The 20,407-nt window shown below is 33.2% G+C and overlaps 1 protein-coding gene across 1 annotated transcript in view; it reads left to right on the top strand.

Moving 5' to 3' along the window:
* Positions 1-20,407, top strand: part of LOC120344308 (E3 ubiquitin-protein ligase rnf213-alpha-like) — a 79,686-nt gene that overhangs the window by 36,064 nt on the left and 23,215 nt on the right. The window contains exons 15-33 of the mRNA XM_039413450.2: positions 162-331; positions 767-890; positions 1,426-1,583; positions 6,766-6,910; positions 7,681-7,773; positions 7,930-7,986; positions 9,142-9,269; positions 9,624-9,801; positions 11,014-11,222; positions 12,496-12,700; positions 14,781-14,976; positions 15,517-15,645; positions 16,204-16,333; positions 16,591-16,714; positions 16,929-17,153; positions 17,573-17,700; positions 18,661-18,961; positions 19,043-19,206; positions 20,028-20,184. Of these exons, the coding sequence (XP_039269384.2) occupies positions 162-331; positions 767-890; positions 1,426-1,583; positions 6,766-6,910; positions 7,681-7,773; positions 7,930-7,986; positions 9,142-9,269; positions 9,624-9,801; positions 11,014-11,222; positions 12,496-12,700; positions 14,781-14,976; positions 15,517-15,645; positions 16,204-16,333; positions 16,591-16,714; positions 16,929-17,153; positions 17,573-17,700; positions 18,661-18,961; positions 19,043-19,206; positions 20,028-20,184 (3,021 nt within the window). The remainder of the gene's footprint in view (positions 1-161; positions 332-766; positions 891-1,425; positions 1,584-6,765; positions 6,911-7,680; positions 7,774-7,929; positions 7,987-9,141; positions 9,270-9,623; positions 9,802-11,013; positions 11,223-12,495; positions 12,701-14,780; positions 14,977-15,516; positions 15,646-16,203; positions 16,334-16,590; positions 16,715-16,928; positions 17,154-17,572; positions 17,701-18,660; positions 18,962-19,042; positions 19,207-20,027; positions 20,185-20,407) is intronic.

Raw genomic sequence — 20,407 nt, 5'->3', positions numbered from 1 at the left:
ATAATTAATATCCTTTTTTCAGTGGGATGATTTAGATAGCTCTCAATTTCATATTTTTTTCTGAAAATGAACCAGAAATGAATGATGCGATTTCTTTAATTTGACAATACTCTCTGAAAATATATTATTGCTTCTGAGTAACCTTTTGTATTCTATATCAGATGGCAAGCTTGAACTGCAGGAAGATAGTCATATCAAAAAATGCACAAACGTATTAAAAAAAAGTGTATTGGAAGATTTGCAAACCAAACAAATTCCGTTGGGAATGTTGATTATTCTTTCATCAAAGCCGGATGTGGTTAAGAAACTTGTTTTAGAATTAAAAAGCGATGTAAGTTCGATTGGAGATTTATATCTTATATTTTTTACGGTGATATGTTTCTAGTAATTAATCTTAAGGAACAGAGTTACGGAGTTTATTTTATGTAATAGATTTTGTCTTTCTCATAAGAAAAAGCTGCCTGGACAAAGTCTCGGGGACGCTTCGTCATTATGTCATTACTGATAATAACTGTGGGTTCACAGGTTCAAACACAGTGTAAATATTTATGCACAAGAGAATTGCCTGCATAGTGTGGTTCATGTAACTGATAATGAATTATGCTTTCTGTTACCATCCAAGTGAATAAATTGATCAACTGGTTACATATATGTATATATCAGACCTGGCATGAACTCAAGAATGGGGTTTTCCATGCCATCTTATCTACGGTACTTTCGTTTGAATAACCATAAAAAATTCTATCTCACGTATGGATTTTTACAGTCACAAGAATTAAACGAACAAGGATTGGGAAATTTAGAGAGACTCAGAAAAGATGTAATAAATTTTAGAAATATGGTGAATCGAGCTCAAGAACTGAAGACTTTGTGTATGATTTGCAAACAAGGTGCCTTTTTTAATTTACAACTAGCTTGGGTACTTCCGAAGTATGTGAACCCAGATGGTGAACACCAAAACGTAGTATGTGTACCTGGTTAGGGTTAGGCCATAATTTGTAACTACATTCCGGTGTTCGCCATCTTGGTTCACATACTTCCGGAGTACCCTGGCTTATACACTATATACTGTATTCAAAATATTTAACTTTGGGAATTAAATCAAGCTGTGAAAGTGCTTTAATATATGTAGCAAAAAAATATGGTGATATTAGTAATACTCAATGAATACCTTTAGAACTATCCATTCTGTAATAAAACATCATATAATATATCAAAATTTCTTTTTTTAAACTTTTTTCTAATTCATTTATTGTTTGGAACTTCTCAGGGATGTGCTTTGATGTTACATAGATTTCCGTTTTATGTTGTTATTTCTTGATTTCTTGATATAGCACTATACAATGATTCTAAGTATCTAAACATCAATACGTCAATAAATTTACAGAAAAGGAATTTACTTATATATATCCATATTTTTTTCAGTGGGCATTGAACTACAAAACCATGAAACGATGACAGCTATACCAGAATCGTATAAAACGGTTACTTTGAGAGAAATGGAGAAATTTATTCATCTGTCTGATGATGTTGACTGGGAAGACACCAAATGGTTTTTAATATCCTACATAAAACCTAGAATGGTAAATTTTAGTCATCAAACCATGGCTTTAAAATGAAACCAGAAGTGATGAACCTGCGGTTCGCTAAGGAATTTCATGCGTCCCGCGAAGCATTCAGGCGATTCAGTGCATGTTTGGCTTGAAGTCATAAATCGTCAGGGACTGGTTTTCGGGGTCGGAACCCCTCTTTTGAAATTTTTGGATAACTGAAAAGTCGCTAATAACTCGTGCGATTGCATTTTGCTAAAATCGTCAATTGTTTGTGTCAGCCTGGTGTGTTATTTAGGCTGTAAATGCCTTTACTTTGGTGTTTATTCTCCATAAATCACAAATTTGTGTCACGATAACGATGATAATTACCTTATTTTTGTACTCGCACAAAATTGTGAATCTAGTTAGAGTTGTTATACATTCATCGGCGGCGAGATGATAAAAACAAAATAGGAGTGAATTTGAGATGCAAATGTTTTGATTGAAAAGCAGCAGCACAAAAATAATGAGAATCGTCGACGCAAAATTTTTTATGTCTGCAGATTGCCGTAGTATTTTAGATCAATATTGCTTTTATTTTGTAGACGCAAGCAAGAGTTAACTAGAAGACAATTAAATAAATAAATCTAGACATTTTAAATATTCCCATGGATTGAATATGTTACGCGCGGTATACGCTGAAAAGAAGGCTCTTATAAGGAGCGCCTAATCGCGGCGACTGAGGAAAACGGGAATTTTCGATTTTGAAACCCCCCCTTTTGGAAATGCTGGCTGCGCGTCTGCTTGCAAAATATGGATCTTTTGCGCAAAGCCCGCGTCGCTAGTGGGAAATTTGAGAAAAATACCACATTCTGAAATAACAAATCAGTAATTATACAGTTGCGGTTGGAATTAGAAATGATTTGAAAATTTGAATTTTTGACTCAATCTGCATTTTTTGCCCTAAAACTGTAACAAGAATATTTTTTTAAATTAAGCGGAGGCGGTGGTATTTTGTTTATGGTGGCAGCTTTGTGCAAAAGATTCCAAAATACTTATCTGAAGCATTATTACCCGGAATTTTGCATATTAACCCGACACAAAATTTCATAAAGCAAGGTTCGATAAGACTTGAAATAGGTCAAGGGCGCTGTCAGACTTACAATAAGGGTATAAATCGTAAGAAATTTGGAAATGTCCATGAAATGATCGACGCAATTAGGCAGCCCACTTGTGAAAAATGCCCACTTTTTCGACAGATAATGTTGTATTGTTCTGTTAGTTTGTCGGGTATTGATTTTGCAGCTGTGCACAAAGTATTTAATTATCGATTATTCCGAGTCTATTTATGATGGGTTGCTTTATTAATTTAATTGTGTTGTGCTCAATTTAATTGTGCGCCGTCCGAAGAACATTATTATGAAATATCACGATTTACGATCATAATGAGTGTTTCAAACTGTCGTATATCTTGTTTTGATTCGTATTTTTACGATGTTAATAATTACACAAATTTGATATGTTTTTGCAAAACTGACTTTGCTTTATCTCAATGCAACCACCCAAAATAATTTTCAAGATATCATCGTTAGAGAAATCCCTAGATCTACGATAAAATATCAATGACTACAATTTATTTTGGTACAACAAAAATTGCTTTTGAAGTGATATCTCTATATTCGACTAAAGCATTGGAGACAAAAAAGCAGCGTATTCGAACGGAAATTTGGAATTTCAAACACCTGAACCGAGCTAAGCTCGCGGCCGAGTGAGATTACGCCACCCGAAACCAAACCCGATCGATCATCCAGGTCAAAACTGACAGCCAAAAATCTTGGCATGCAGATGAGAGTTTCCTAAACGTCAATTCGTATTAATATAAAGCGTTTAGTAAAGTCTAAAAAAATATCACTCAGTAAAACATGCATTGAATGTTCTATTTTTATTTTCTTATTCATTTTATAATCAAATAACTCCAACTGTACAGATGTAATTGTTCGTTTTTGTTGATGAAAATTAATAAGTATCATAATATAACTGAAGAGTTGTAACCGCTAACTTAGCGGTGACTGATAAAATGGCCCGCAATAGCAAATGGGTTCGTCGCCCCTGTTTTAAACATTCATTCTTTCCAAATCAGTCCATGTTTTTTTACAAATGATGCAAAGCACAGTTTACCTGTATTAGTTGTAATATACAATTTTGGAGGAAGATTGGCATGCTTCTTTTTATTAAGAGTGAGGTATTTCATTGTATTTACCTATGTGAACGTTCAATAGCGTCCAATTCTTAGGAAGAAAAATAAATACAATATTGTACTATATTGATAAAAATGAACATATTCTACTGTACCTTATAAGCCTAATGTATGAATCAGATAATGCTTTATCCTTTATTGCCTACAGTCAAAACCAGTACCAGTACTGATTGTACCTTATGTATAAATAAAAATCCAATCCAAGCATTTTATTTACAGAGCACTTTATAACCACTGTGTCATAGAGTCTGTTAAATATGGTAATAGTTATTTTTTTTTCTTTTTATCATTTTTTTATGGATTTCCTGTAAGCTTTCGACTTGTATGTACATAGAGAAAACCACCTTAATTTTTTTTTTTAAAAAAATTTTTTGATTGGGGAGGGGGGATTTTTCTAAAATTGAGTTTTCGAGATTTAAAACAGTGTAAAACTTTTAGTATGACATAATCTGATGCTATGCTTTTTGTATTCTTGATATTTTAGAGATGCGTTCCTCACTTTCTATGATAAAAATTCTCAAGGAAATTAAAACGAAGCCTTTTTATATAACTTTTTCGCAACTGAAATGACTTAAAATCAAGCAAAAAAGCGATTTTTCTTCAAAATTTTCAACCACAGGCGGAATCGATTTCATGAATAAGCGTTCAAATGTAGTCACCCATTGTTCATTCATCAAATAGTAATGACGTTTAAAATCTGATTTAGTCGCGATAGTGTGTCAAAAAAGTCAAATTTTAAATGCAGCTTTGACTTTAATATTTGGCTGAGACAAGTTGTAAGTCTTATTTAATGACACTTGAACAATTAAAAAATTCAGTATTTTATGCTAGGAAACCGTTTAATTTGCCAGATTTGTAAGAATCACCAAGCAACAAAAACATCATCAAAAATGCTTTCTTTTTTCAAAAAAAAAAAAAATAAATGTTGCTTCTTTCGCATTCTAAATACCCTAGTTTGAATGCTATTTTGGTGATTTTCTGATGAGCCTACAGAGTGAGTTTGCAATACCTTCATGTTGATTTTGTCATTTACTGGTAAAGCCACACGGCTTCCAACTACAACAGGCCCTACTTTCTAAAAAGGATTGAATGTTTCAGCTGTAAAGGCGACATCGAATGGGAACCTACAACTGTCCAAGCTAAAATTTGATGTCAAAGTTACATTTGAAATTTGCCCTTTTTTAGATACTATCGTTGCATAATTGAAATGTAAACGTTCGTACATGTGGTAGTGTGGGGTTTCCATACGTCAGGTTTCTACTGTAAAACATTTGCAAACATTAATTTATGTGGTAAACCTGTTTGATCATCAGAGTCCGATCAAAAGCGGTGATTCAAGAATTTGTAAGAAGGTACAGCATGGGCATAAATAATTATTTTGCAACTTCGCTAATTGTGATATAGCTTTCAGTACAGCGATTAATTTAATAACTTTTGGCAATTCATGATATTTAAAGTTTTGCATATAACGCACAGTTTTGCAAGAAATAAATAATTCAACTCTGGTGTTGCGGCGAAAGAATTAGTAATACTAGTGAGATCTGCGAGAAGATATTAATCCAATGCCCGCAAAATAATAAACGCTGACAAAAAATACCAGACATAACGTAATGAGAAAAGTAAAAATCTGGGAGCTTCAGAAGCATGTGCACCAAGATGGTGCACAACCTGAACATAGTATGTGTGTACCGGGTTGGGTTCAGGTTGTGCGATATCTTGGTGCACATAACTCCGGAGCGCCAAAATTTGTTGCGCTGTCAAAGACCACTTCGACCTCAAGTAATTTCCAATGGAGGTAAGTGCTGACCTTCAGAGCTCTTTTTCGATTCTATAAAAATACTAACCACTAAAAAATGTTATTTCTTAGATTTGTTTAAATTTTACCATTTCATGAACATTTCAGACGCAAGTCAATAACATATATCAATAAAACCAAATTAATAATTAAATATAAACAAATTAATTAATAAATATAACTCATAAAAGATCTCGATTCCCTTGGCAGCCGTGGACCTTTTGCAAAAACACGAGAGGATTGCTGGTCTCCTCACCGCCGTATAAGGAGGTTCATGTATCCGTTGCTCGATTACGGCTTATTCCACTAGGAAATCCATGCTTGGAAAACAACTAACTGGCTAACTCATTCTATACCCACCATGGACTAGTAACTAGACAGAATCTGTGGTTTGCCCTATGATTAAGGTGTCTTAATAGCTTTCCTTTCCCCTGAGATGAATATATAAATCATACCCAACAGGATGTAAAATGAAGTTACTGCTGCTCAGAACGCTTATGCGTATCAGACTGTTAATTAAGCATCATAATAGCTTTTTATCTACGGATTATACGTTGTCCCCACTAAAAAACGTTTTATGATTCTAATTAGAAAAAAAGTTTTCTGTTCTCAAACAAGGAGGGAAGCGTTCATTACATCTGTACTTGCTCCGTATTTGATCGATGCCATATAAAGTTTTGAAGAAAATGGTATTGAATTGCAAAATTTGTCAACGTGACTCATTAAAATTTTGTCAGGGATTTTTCTTTTCAGATATTGTAACCCTATCAGGTAGTGCAACGATGGTGACTACATATGGTGGCTTATTCGTGAAATAGACTTCAACAATAGATCAAAATTTAAAATAAACATCATTTTTTTGTTTAATTTTGAGTCTCTTTAGTCGCTGAAAGTTATTTAAAATGAGTTTGTATTAATTCCCCCAAACTTGTTTTTATAGAATACATGGTACACATCTCTGGAATATGAAAAACACAAAAAAATTGAAAATAGTAAAGTCATTTTCCTTCAGTTTTGGGGTCCAATCAGAAAATAATAATTAAAAGCCAGGACTAAATATGTGTTACACGGTGAATTAGTTAGAATTGATTTGAAGTGTTATTTTATTAATATTAGCCTTCATAGAAGGGAAACATATTACAATTTTAAATTAGGTATCATGGTTGTTATTTGCTTACCAGGAAAATGTCGTGTTTTTTCATCGATCAACTGAAATTCCACAAATCTTCCGTGGCAAGCTAACAAATCTGAGCACAAAAGAAACATTAAGTCTGCTGTCACGGTTTATTGGCACACTTCACGAATATGCTGAACAAATTGCTCAAGGTATATATTGCGTACATATAGATAGATGGATTTTATTTTGATTTATCAGCAAAACATAGAACAATATACAGAAAAGAGAAAGGCGAATAATCTAGAAAGTGACGAAAACCTAAAAATGAGTTTATACCGCATTAAATTCATTCACCCACCGATTGAATAAGAAAACAAGTTAGAGCAAACATAAACGAATAAACATGCATATAAACGATTGGTCATTCTTCAGGCGTCTAACTTAATATACCGGCCACAAGAATGAAAAAGATTTTTAGATTACAATTTATTTGATAACTGTGGAGGTTCTAAAATAATAATCAAGCTTCTGAAAAGTAATTATTTTATACCCATTGCGTTGAGTATGAATGATAATATATTGTTTACACTTGCAGATAATAGTAGCAGCCAAAAAAGTATTAATTTGTGTATTATTAATGCGGAATACCGGTAAAAGCCAAAGAAGGCTAGCAGATTTAAAAATCAGAATCTTTATAACTGACAACATAATTCAATACATCTGGGCAAAAGTCATGATTTGGTCTCGATACTAATCAGGGCACTCATAAATCTGTTGTTATCATAAAATTGCCAATATTTTGTATATATATCAATTCGATGCTCCAAAAAACGAAAAGGGTGGAGTTGAGGGTTAGTTACATTTTCCATATGTCTATTACACACTAATTTAGAATGAAAACAAATCATAATATCTTCTGTAACTGTTAAATCATTGACAGTAATTGACTGTTCAATATGAAAATTCTGTTTTTCCTCAGGTGACATTTCCATTAAAATTCTCCAAACATGGGCAGAGTCATTAAGGGAGCCTGGAAAAACACTGGAAAACGAGGTTGCAAATTTCTACAAAGGTCAGCGAATATAATATTACTTTAAACTCTAAAATATTGATTCTTTAGTTAGTATTATGTAAAGTTCTGATATTTCAAAAAATAAATAAATAAACTACGAATATGTCAACTAATGTATCTAATAATGTAATTACAAAATAATTTTGAAAAATTTAGATACAATGTACAACAAAGCAGGGCAAGATAGCAATGCACAAGAAGAAATTATCAAAGGTACTCTCAACTAGTTTGATTACTGTAACTTAATGCAATTTTATTCATCATTTATTCCAGACTAGTGGTTCTCAAACGATGGAAAAGCGAGTCTGTTCGACATAAAAAAAGATTTCACGATGAATTATAACACGTTTAATTTAAAAGTGGTGAATTGTAGTCCGCGGATTACTTTTTCCCTAGAATAACTAAGCCGAATAGGGACACATGAAACTGGTGTAGGAGCCACATACGGCTAGCAATGAATTGTCCTGCTCTAGTAGAATATACACTAATACTAGAGAAGCTACTAATAGGAAAAAAATTGAATTCTTCTGGTTTGACATCGTTTAGCCAGCAGCTAAAAGATTGAATTGATCTACAAAATGTCATAACTTTTATTTATGAATGTTTCGTTCATTTTTTGCGTGAATTTAAATGCTATATATTCAATTTATATTCTTTAATCCATTCATCTGAAATGAGTATCTGGTTATCTATTCTCATGCCTGGCATGAACTGGTTGAGAGGATGACCACGACATCATGTTAAGCATTGTGAATACACCTTTTACAATTCTATTTTGTGACTTGCCAATACATTGTTTGAGAGGATTGCTAGACTCGCTGCCATTTAGTGATTCACATATTCCAATCCACTGATTTATTATAATTTTTTCCACAATTTTAAATTCATGAGTGAAATGATTGATTGGTTTATAAACTTTATATTTCAAGACCCAATTCTAGTCTGCTGAAATTCTGAAACTTTCATATATCATTCGCTAAGAGATCTGATAACTGAGAATATTAATAAATTAATTTCTTTCAAATCAAATCTTTAATAATATTTAGAACAATTATACTCAAAAGCCTTAACATATTAATATTGAAACAAATTTTGAAAACACTTTAAATAAATTGTAATACGTAAAAACGTATACTAGATCATTTTCTGGTTAAATTAGCTATTTGGATTTTGTTAATGTAGTAAATTAGGTTGTATAATAAATACACTGAAAATGTGATATTTAGAATTTTAATTGTAATCAAATAAAAAGGGAATTCCTGAATAATTCAATGACCAAATGGAGGTATAAAATAAATACCGTCTCTTACTATCAGAAAGTAATATTACTTGACACTTAGGTTGATAACAAATATTTTTCTCTTCAAGATATTAGAAAAAAAATACAATGGTATGTAAAGGTGATGGACTGCGAGCCCTTCATTGATATGCTGATTTCGCTAAAGGATAAGTTTGATTTAAAGGGAAATGAATTTGACACCTGTCTGAAAATAAAGGTAGATTTTGTATATTTGCATAATATTGGTTTTATCTTATTCGGTATGTAATATAAATTTCATATATACATAATATAAAGCATATAAAATACGAAATGACAATTAAATTCTGAGTCATTATCTGCGCCTCATATCTCAATCTCATGACCATGGGCCAAGGCTCAATTTTGACAAAAGGTCATGTATAATAATGTTTTACCAATGTTTGACTAGGCACCACTTCTGCATGACTCATTTCTGCATCAATACATTTTGTTTTGATAAATATTTTAAAATTTATTTTTCCTATGATAACTTGAACTTTCGTTCAGTATTGCTTAGGTTACCTTTGACTCACAGTTTTATTTTTTGCAGGAGTTTTTAAAAGACGAAATGTCGCAGTTGAAATTCTTGATTACTATTAGCAGCTTTATTCCAACACTGGATAATCTTCTGAATAAATTTAAAAGTAGTAGTGTTGACATGCCAAAAATAGCGGCATCATTTTTGAAAGAAAACGAATTCTTTGAGTGGCTGCAAAATAAATTAATTGGTATGGTATATACAAGTCAATTAAAATTGCGATTGTTATGAAGACACGCTTTTTCCTCTTTGTAGAAAGTTCAAGATACTAAACTTAGAACCTATATACCGGATGTCCCGGCTAATAAGTCGATTTCCTAAACCCAAGTTTTCTGGCCTGATTTTTTTTTCGGGGGGGAGGGGGAAGTCTTATTGAGCAAGTATGTTTATATGTGACCTGCTTATTTTTTGCAGGAGTCTTCTCAAGCATGATTTGTGTTAACCTTATATTTTGGTCTAAGAGTCTGCCAATCATGATATTTAATTGTTATTTGTCATAATCTTTTTAAAAACTCCCTCGTAATCATAGCTGGCTGGTGTCATGGAGCACTCCTTGGAGCACTCCATGGAGCACTTATTGGCACTTCAAAGAGAAAACATGGCCACCGAGATAAAGTGATTTATACAGCTGTGAAATACTCTATGGACGTACAGTGTAGTACTTATCACATCGTATTCCAAAGATATTTTAACATTTAGGCTAATAGGTTGTCCAAATGATGGCCCTATATAACTTAAATTTACCACTTTATTGGTAAGAATAGTTGATTCCTGCGAGTAAAATTCTACCATACAAACCTGATCTGGTTCTAACCATATAAAATTATTAGTGCATATAAGCGCATAACTGAACAACAGTGAAGCAATTTTTCTACCCATCTTATTGGAGGCCTATATAGAAAAACCCCTTTATTGAGTGCTAAAAATAGACAGCGTCTTATTTGCAAGGTGGACTTATTAGCCAGGAAATACGGTACTTACAGTATTTTTTGTGGAAACGTAGTGTTTTCTGATTCAAATACTTTTTCTTCAACCATTTATGTATAACAGTACTCAAAGATTTTATCCAAGTTAAAAAGCACCATACAAAAAAATTGAAAATATAAAAAAATTGTTTATCTGTCCAGAAGAATAAAAAAACTCATCCAAATATCAATCACAAGACTTCATAACATTATTAAGGAAACAAATGTTTTTTTGACAAAGTTATGTTTAAATTTTTTTAATTGCATTTCGATTAGTATACAGTAAAAAAACAATTGAAGAATACAAAATAAGCATACTTCACCTTGAAGGATCCACGATTTGAAAATCAGTGATTAAAATAGTCAGTGACAATATGCATCATAATTAAACCAAAAATTAGTTTTCAAGTTTTCTTATTATTAAAACTTTTCTTCAGACATTGCAGAACTTGGAGTTTTGGCTGAATTAGCTTTGACATTTGGTATTGATGGCGGAGTAAAAACTGTTTCAAGTTTTGTCAGTGCTGTAAATGGGTTTGAGCCTCTTCTATTCAACATGCATGAATTAACATTTGAACAATTGCTACGAAAATGTGAGAGATTAATGGAGAATGCAACTGCAGATGAAGACCTTGTGGAAAATTGGGTATGTACATTGCTTGACAACCATTGTTGCCCATTTATTGATATGGTTATTTGACTGTTTCAACTTTGTTGAGCCTGAATTGATTGAACATTAAACATATTGGGATTTGGAATTTACCAATCAAAATAGCACTGGAATAACATACGGGGGGACATGAGTGCTAAAAGCCTCCAGAAGGCCATGAGCCATAAAAGATTAGGGAACCACTGCTGCAGGAAATCTATTTTAGAAAAAAATTCATGTCAAAGAAGTGGGGATGGGCTGAGATTCGGAACCGGAGTCGAGTCGAATCCGCGCACGTTTTGGACTCGGATTCGATTTCGAATCCGCGTCATTTTTACCGAGTTATAATCAATTCTGTTTTTACTAATTTGCGCCTATGTTTGTACTTTTACCTCTATAAATCTCAGTTCATATTGATTAAAATTCGTTATTAGAGCTGTAACAATATTCCTCATATGTATTACAAACACTCTTAAGGAAAATGACAGATATCCAGAAAATATAACGCATGTTGAAAACTATTGATCGCTTATAACAATGATGTCGCCTTCGAAATATCTATTCTTTTTGGTACACACGTGAACAAAAAAATATGCGTTAGCGCAATATTTTCAAGTCTTCGATTCGCGTAAAAATGAAACATGCTTTGGATCAACCCAAGGGGGAATTTATTAATACCTATTTTAAATCGAGTTTATTACGTGCAATCTTATCCCTGAAATGGAAGCAATGGAAGACATGGAAAATTTTAGAATTTTTACATGCTATAATAATTTGCAAGCAGATGTACCACATTGTGGCATCTACCATTTGCGCACGCGACATAGTAGGTTTACGGCTAAAAGTATATGGAATTATGTAGCTTTTTATTATAATATTGACATGTAAGAATTTCGAAATAGCCGCCTAAAATTAACGGTAGGTGGTGGGATGGACATGCACAACCATGGCGCAAATTGACCCACGTTTACGTTTGTATTATGGCCGCCAAAAAAGAGGAGAAATATATTTCTGAAATGATTCAACAGCTACCTGTGGAACCATTAGGCAAAAAATATTATATACGGCGTATGCTTGTGAGCGCACGTTGCCGTAGCATGGTCAAAAACGTGTTTTTCAGCTTTCTCATTGTGACGTCACGGACTCAGAAGATTCGATCCGAGTCCATGTCCTATTACTAGGATGCGTCGAATCTCTGTAATGCCAGACTCGTCCCACCCCTACAAAGAAGTGTTATTGTTCTGCTTACCCGGTATATATATAATTTCAGCATATTTCTGCTGTCAATTTGGAGTTTTTTCAAGAAATCGAGTTCAGTCATGGATCTATTGAAAAAAGTTCACTACAAGCTGTTCGAAGTATAAATGAAAAAGGAATTTTCAATATTCGGCTTAAACCAGGCCAACCTGCAACTTTAGAAAATGTTGTACAGGTGTACATTCCGTCAAATGGGACATCAACTGATCAGCCTTCTGGTGAATGTTCAATCATTTGAATTATTTTGTGATGTGTATGACTGTATGTATTTAAGTTAAAATGCAACTGAATCCATTTTTATTTATTTTTGCAGTTTAGATTGCAAATTGGAAGGCATGAACAATATTACGTGAGCATTGTCGTATAGACCAGTGGTTCCCAAACCTTTTTGGACTATCGCCCCCCTACAGTAATTTATACAATTTCATTTCAGATTCATGGACTTGATAGTTGGAGAAGCCGTAACCGACCATCGGCTACGCCAGGGGTCGCGGGCCAGAATTAAGGGTTTCAAGTCTTGGCGGCTGCACACATTTTTGAAAATTAAAAATGAAAATGGAACAGCGCGCATAAACTGTGACAATTCGTGAACTCAACTCAGTCGTCTTATTAAAAGAAAAAAAATACAAATGACAGTCAATTTGACACTCTTATGTTTCTGCGTTAAGTTTGATAGCTTTCGACATCGGCGGCACACTGACTGACACCAAGATTGGAACATTTTCCAAATGGGCATCAATTATCCTAGTTCTCCGGTTGTTCTTTGTAATGTCGATTTTGAAAATAATCATTCGCACACATATGTCCTTTTCGCAAGATTGGTCAAATTTTGATAGATATTTTCTTTAAGAAGATACATTATTTTAAAAATAAAGCAGTGATGCATCTCTTGATAGAATATGAATTCCATTTCCACACTGCTTTGCATCTCAAGGAGCTCCAATTGAATATTATCTGCGCTATTGAACCCCTGCACTCAGCATCAACTTTTCTGCGTGTTGCTATTTGTCTAATTGCAATTAAATTGTAGGAACAAGTAGCTGTTCACTAAATTGTTAAGTTACAATGTAATTTAGTCTAAACGTGTCTCACGATAAATTCTGTAACGTCAAAAATCTACTCCTTGAGCGTAGATTATAAAATTATTCCATCGTCAAAACCGCCGTATTGTCTCAGTGCAATGTTTACTTCGCGAGCCGGATCTGGCACGCGGGCCTAGGTTGCCGAACCCTGAGCTACGCGAACTACCTTACGGCGAGGAGAATCCAGCAATCCTCACGCGTGTGATTATCGCCCATGGGATTCAAACCTGAGAACGCATGCAGAGTACAGAAATCACGTGCAAGATGCGCCAGCCGCCAAACAAGTACAGTTTTCGCGAAATCCCCCCTTCGGCCTTTTCGTCCCCTTCTGTATTGTTTTCGCCCACCCGGGGGCGATATCGCCCACTTTGGGAATCACTGCTACAGACAATAAACAAAATAGACTTGTTCCAATTTTCACAACCATTTATTTGACTTGAAATGTCCAAACAAGATTTGTGGAAAATAAAATGTAAATTGTCACATTAAAAAGAACAGAGAGAGCCACAAAGTCTAAAAAATGGATTGGTCACTTTTTTGATTTCTTGCTCAGTTTTATACCTTCATATTATTAATGGAAAAATCTTAATATTTTTTTCCAATTGTACTAAAATTTGAAAAACATGCCGTTTTAATATACAGAATTATTTAAAACAATCCATATTAGCGTTTTTTTTCCTATATTATCCTACGCTTCATCACAAACATTAAGTCTGTCCATGTTGTGCCGAAGAAATCGATGATTTGTTAATATTTTGAAAAATGTTCTAGTCTAATTGATCATTACTTATCGATCTTTTGATCGGTAAGTATGTTGATAGGTATTTGTCTGTTTGTCTGTCTGTTTGTCCGTTAGATGCACGCGATATCTCACGAAGGCGTGGTTGAATCTGCTACAAATTTTGCATGTGCATTTATCATATCTCGGAGCAGAAGCCTATTGATTTTGGATGAATTATGTCGTATAATTAGCGAGTTAATAATTAATTAGTTATGGGATACGCGGTGTCTCTATAGAGTCATGAATCGAAACCGCAGTTTCGATCGATAAGTCTTCGGTCTCCGACCGATATTCTCGTTTGTACATTCAACTATTTTTTTGTGTCTTGTGAATTCGTCCAAAATATCTTACAAAAGATCTCCAAATATGGTATATCCCATGCTTGTATAAATTCCGTGTTCATTCATTGTAACAGTTTTACGGTTACATTTCCAGGAAGAAGAGATGCGTTGGATTTCATCTACTTACGAAACTTACAATCTACATTGACTTTAATGGGAGAATTAGTTGATACTGGAATGCCTGCTCGTTATAGTCATATATTTGGGATTGTGGAGAAGCTGGCAAATGTCTTGATACGTCTAGTGGAAGATGGTTTCACACTATTCAACGGCTGCTGCATAAGAATCTTGTAAATATTTAATGACCTAGTATTATAGACTTTTAGTAAGACTCTTTTTATATCTTTTCATACTTCCCGAGAATCATCTGGTATCATCATAAATTCTGCAGAAAATAATATTAGGAACTCACTTATTATTTGTCTTATTTTACACTTTTTTTCTTTTCTTAAAGACTGAAAAAAAGACAGTTACAATACTCCACCCACAATCAGCAGGCACCTCCCGATCATTTCCCCCTCCTAATCATTTCATTCAAATTGCTGTTCGACTAATTGCCATAAACCCCTATTCTTAGACTAACAATCAATATTAAACAAGTCTTCGGAATTGCTTATCATTTCTGTAAAACACTGCTGAACCAAATAAATTTTAAAAAAAAATCTGAAATTCACTATCTCGTTACATCAATAATTTTTGTCAGTCAATAATTCGATTAGAATGTAATATGGCTGAGTTGATGAAAAACTCCAATTTGATTTTTAAAATGGTGATGGTCAAATTTCAGATGAAATTTTAAGTGGATAAAGTTTGATTTAAATTTTATCCAGACCTGGTGAGGGAGAACATATAAGGATGAAAATATTTTTCAAAGAGGAAGAAGGAGAATCAGTGCAACAGCGATTTTCGTTAACTGATGCAGAAGTTGTTGAAAGAGAGCTCGATAAAACTCACATGAAGTAAATTTTACTCTGTTACTTTGCAAATTTACAGCTAGTTTTGAGTTTTTCTAGAGAATTTGTGTTAAGGTTACTAAATGTACTTTAAAAAAGGGTTATCACTGATCAGCAGTTTTGCTGGGTCTTAGTATAGATAGATAGACTTTATTTTGATTCATTCGCAAAAAATAAAACAATACACAGAAAAGAGAAAGGTGAAAAATCTGGAAAGTGATGGAAACCTAAAAATAAGTTTATAACGTATTAAACGCATTCACTTTCGGAAAAAAAAGAAGAACAAAAAATTGATATCAAACGTAAACAAATGAACATAAATATAAACAGTTGGTCATTATGTGTTTGTCTGAATGAAGTAAACACTGAAATACAGTGCAGGTTTCGTGGGCTAGAACAGCAATTATTTAAGATTGGAATTGGAAATATCGCCCTTTGGGAGATGAATGAGAAATGGGACCAAAAAATTGTATGATCGTTGATGTATAGAATGCTGTTAAGGGGAAATGATTATGAAAGTTTGAGAACCACTGGGCTAGAATACTATCATTTTGTATTTTTCAGGTGGAAACAGCATGTTAAAGACCTGCGAATGAAATATTATTACCTGAATGAGTACTCAATCAACCAAATAGTTTATCTCTGCAATCAGTTATCTGATGAGAGTCTCACTGCAGAAACTCATCAAGATCAGGTGTGTTCATTTTGATAGTTTGATATGCGCTAAGCTCTCCAGTGCGAAGTCTTAATAATTTTCAGAAATGCATGTGTTGCATATATATCACTGAACATATGTATTAACATGGTGATACATATATTGTGAAATATATATGTAAATTCATAGTACCATTTTTATGTTATGTTTTCAATTAGTATAGAATGATTTTAATTTATTAGATTTCATAAAAAATATCTTTTAAACAACATTGAAAATCGAGATATTTATCACAGGTAAATGCTTTGCTTTCAATTATCTGTCCGGAAATAACATTCAATGATATTAGAAAACTATTGGAAACGACAAAAGAACATCTGCTGGAAACAAAACAAAAAATTGACCAGAAAGAGCCAGAAGGTTTGTTCTAGCATAGAAATATTTTCTGAGCATGCAATTAGTGACTGGCCTGATTTTCTGTATATATATATAGATGTTATATTTTTATTCAAATCTTGTGTTAGATTTCCCTTATTACATTACACTTATGAGATGTGAATAAAAATAATTTTTTCTTGATTCTTTGTGAACATTTCACTATTCTCAATTATCTTGAAAATATTTTATGCTATAGAATGTGATGATGCAAACGATGATGAAATGCAAAAAATGAAAGATGGTGTAGAGAAAGTGATAGGAGCAATGAAAAGAAAACGTAGACAAACCGAAAGACTAGCCAAAGCTGCTGTAATGGAAAAGGGGTGGTCAGATATAAAACAATGCAAGACCTGGATAATGATGAATGAATCAAACCAAACCATAATTAAAGAATTGTCCACACAGTTTGACAGAAAGATAGGTGAGATATGCTCAAAGGATTAATAAAATGACAAAACCATATTATAATATTTACTTTCTAGTTCAAGCAATTTCAGATGATGGTATATAGATACGTAAAAATGCAGAATATGAATTACCTTTCATTGCCTATGTTGTACATTTGTACACGATCAAATAGATGAACTCAATGCAGTCAGTGCTGCTCTAGTGAGCATGTTTCTATTGCTGCCATAATTTCCCATTTACTGATCATTTAATGACTATTATAACAATAGGAATGAAACGAATATAAAAAACTTTTACTTCCATCCCCAGCATAATTATATTCAAACATTTTACAACCTGTTTCTCATGAACCAGTGAGTAATATTCAATGCTACAACTGTTACAATTGTACCTGCTTATGCTGTGTTAATTCTCTGCCGACACCTTTTTCAGTTGATTTGAAAAATTCCAAAATGATGGCAACAACGGAAGCATCAGTAAATTCAGGAATTACAAGCACACAGGAGACTATTTTGAAATACCTGAATGAGAAATGCATGTTTTTTACTGCCGACTTCGCAGTATGTATCAAATTTGTTTGATATTTATACCTTTTCCCATTCTTAGTTAGGGTATTCAAGGGTAACCATCACAGCATATGCTTTCCAATTTATTTATTAAGCCTTGACAATCATTCCTAGATGGTATTGTATGCTTGCTTCTTTTGATAAATGGGGACTTATGATCTTACACTGTTATCTTAATTTTATTCTGCAATGAAAGGGCTTTCAATAGGGATTAATTTAATATGTGAAGGTTTTGACCTAATTTTGGGAAAAATTCTGCAAGCAAGAAAGTACATGACCTTCGCATAGCAGATTGCAATATTCTCTGTTGCGCAATATGTGCCATTTGCATTGGCTTGCAGTACATATGAAATAGATAGGTTACAGAGTTTTGAGGGGGGCTTTCGTTCGTACAAGGTAAATTAACACTTTATATTTGCCTGGAGGTGAAATAGAGAATAAAGAAAGATTGATTAGATTTGCTTGGACTTTAATAATATATTATGGTTGAGGTTTTGTTGGAATATATTTGCCTCTTCTATCTAAAATTAGTGTCATCATTCGCTCCAATGTATAAATCCGTAAGTAGAGGAGGCAAAGCCAAATTGATTTTTATTTAAGCCTGAATCTATGAGTGTTCAGAATCATTATATAGAAATTATTTTTATAATCAGAAATCAAAAATGGTCAACCGCGATCCATATTTCCAGAAATTCCCATAATGAAAAAAGACAATGAATTTTCACTTTTCATTCTTTTATTTTTCAACTACCCACTATTGAACTCAGATATAAACACGAAATATTTCAATTAGATGCAAGACCATCTTGATAAAAATAAAACCTCATCATTGTGAAAAGGCTGAATATCAAATATACAACACACCTTACGCATGCCTTCTATTTACCTAACTTAATATGTTACATACTTTTTTGATTTCCTATTCATGGGTTTAATCAGATTTTTGTCTTGCAGGTGTCAGACCGGAAAGATTTTATAAGCATGGCCCACCTTGGTGAATTTCTCACCCAGTTGAGCCATAGAAATAAAATCGAAAAATTGAAGCGTATACTTCCTTGGCCTTTGCAGCCGGGCCAGCCAAATTTGCTTACTTGCTCGGACCAGGACATGCTTCTAAGAGTTATTTCACTTTACATGGAGGATTTGGATCAGCCTTTGCCTACAGCGTCCGAAGTTTTGATCTGCACTGAAAAAACTACAGAAGATAATGTTGAACGTTTTTTTTGCCGAGCAATGAGTGAAAGTGAAAACAATGGTACTTTTTTAAAATTGAAATATTCATAAGATCGTGTCATATATACAGTCTTAATATTAACATAATGTAATACATATTTAGGCTCGCCCTTGTTCTGCATTGCATATCTGAATAGACTGACGGATTCCGTAATGAAGGCTGCAGAGAATATTTATGAAGATTTAAAAAAATTTGGCTATAAAAATTATCAGCTTGTTGTCTTGAGCAATGATTCAACCAACTACCTTGCTAATAGTTTTGAAGAAGTAAGTTATTTTGAGTTATAGACCATATTAACAGATCAGGTGTCGAAACCAAATCAAAATTATTTCAAAACTCAGTCACTGAATCATTTAAGTGTTCAAGAATAAGCATCGATTTCTGAATACTAAAATTTGTCTTAATAAAAACACCTTTCTTTGCCAATATTGAGTACGTCTACTTTGTCAGTGTTAAATAACTATTATTTTCCTTGTACCCCATCATTATCAGTCGTCTTGCAAATTTATGATGCAACTGCAAATATAAATTATCTTCACTCATTAGCTTTCATTTTTTCAGACATCATACAATTAATAAATATATTATTAGCTCTCCTTCAACAAGTTCATTTAGTAGAATCCTATTCTGTACTGTTTGATGTTACTTGTTTTTTGGTAACTAAATAACTTATTTACTGCTTTGCGTAAATATATTCATGTGTTGTTATCTGCTGCATTAGAAAATACATTCACAAAAATAGTTTACGTAATATTTAATAGTAAATATTTAGGGTTTATTTTGCCTCTTGAAAATCATCTTCAGATTGGCATCGGGTAGTCTTTTTGTCTCATTAATGTTGTTTTTTGATCGACTAAATGAGAAAATAAAGTTTACGGTTGTGATGCAAAATTTCTATGTTTTTTCAAGAATTTTATTTGTGCGGTGATCCTTTCAAAAATACTATATACAAAAAGTACCCAATTCTATCACTGTCTGATGGTATCACAATGGTAACAACACATTCACATATATCTTTTAGTGTAGTGGTTGCTCGCAACTGTAGGATTGACAATTTAACTTTTAGTGACTAATTCTTTCTTGACAGTTCCAAGTTGCTGATAATTTTGTCAAAGGTCCTAAAGAAGTATCATGTTATGTTCAAAAGCATTTGATTGTCGGTAACAAGTTCAACAAAAGTATTGCTGGAGTCGATAAATTCAGAAGTTCTGTCAGATTTGTGGTGTCTAGTACTGTTGGTGCAGGCAAGTAGTCTAAATTCTTGATATTTATTTAAATGTTTCTATTTAAATATCAATGTGACTACGACTAGAACTTTAGGACACATAAGAGAATGAGGAGTTGCTTGACGCAAGCTTGAGGTGCGAAGTTGAGATGAAAAATACGACTCATCTTATCGTCGGTTCCTGTCTAGACCAGAAAATTTATTTTCCATTTGTCCATTCCTATATTGGCCCCATCTTGGCG

This window comes from Styela clava, chromosome 5 (genome assembly GCF_964204865.1).
Source record: "Styela clava chromosome 5, kaStyClav1.hap1.2, whole genome shotgun sequence".
NCBI classification, from domain to species: Eukaryota; Metazoa; Chordata; class Ascidiacea; order Stolidobranchia; family Styelidae; genus Styela; species Styela clava.
Note: the sequence above shows the minus strand (reverse complement) of the source record. Positions and strands in the feature narration are given on the sequence as shown.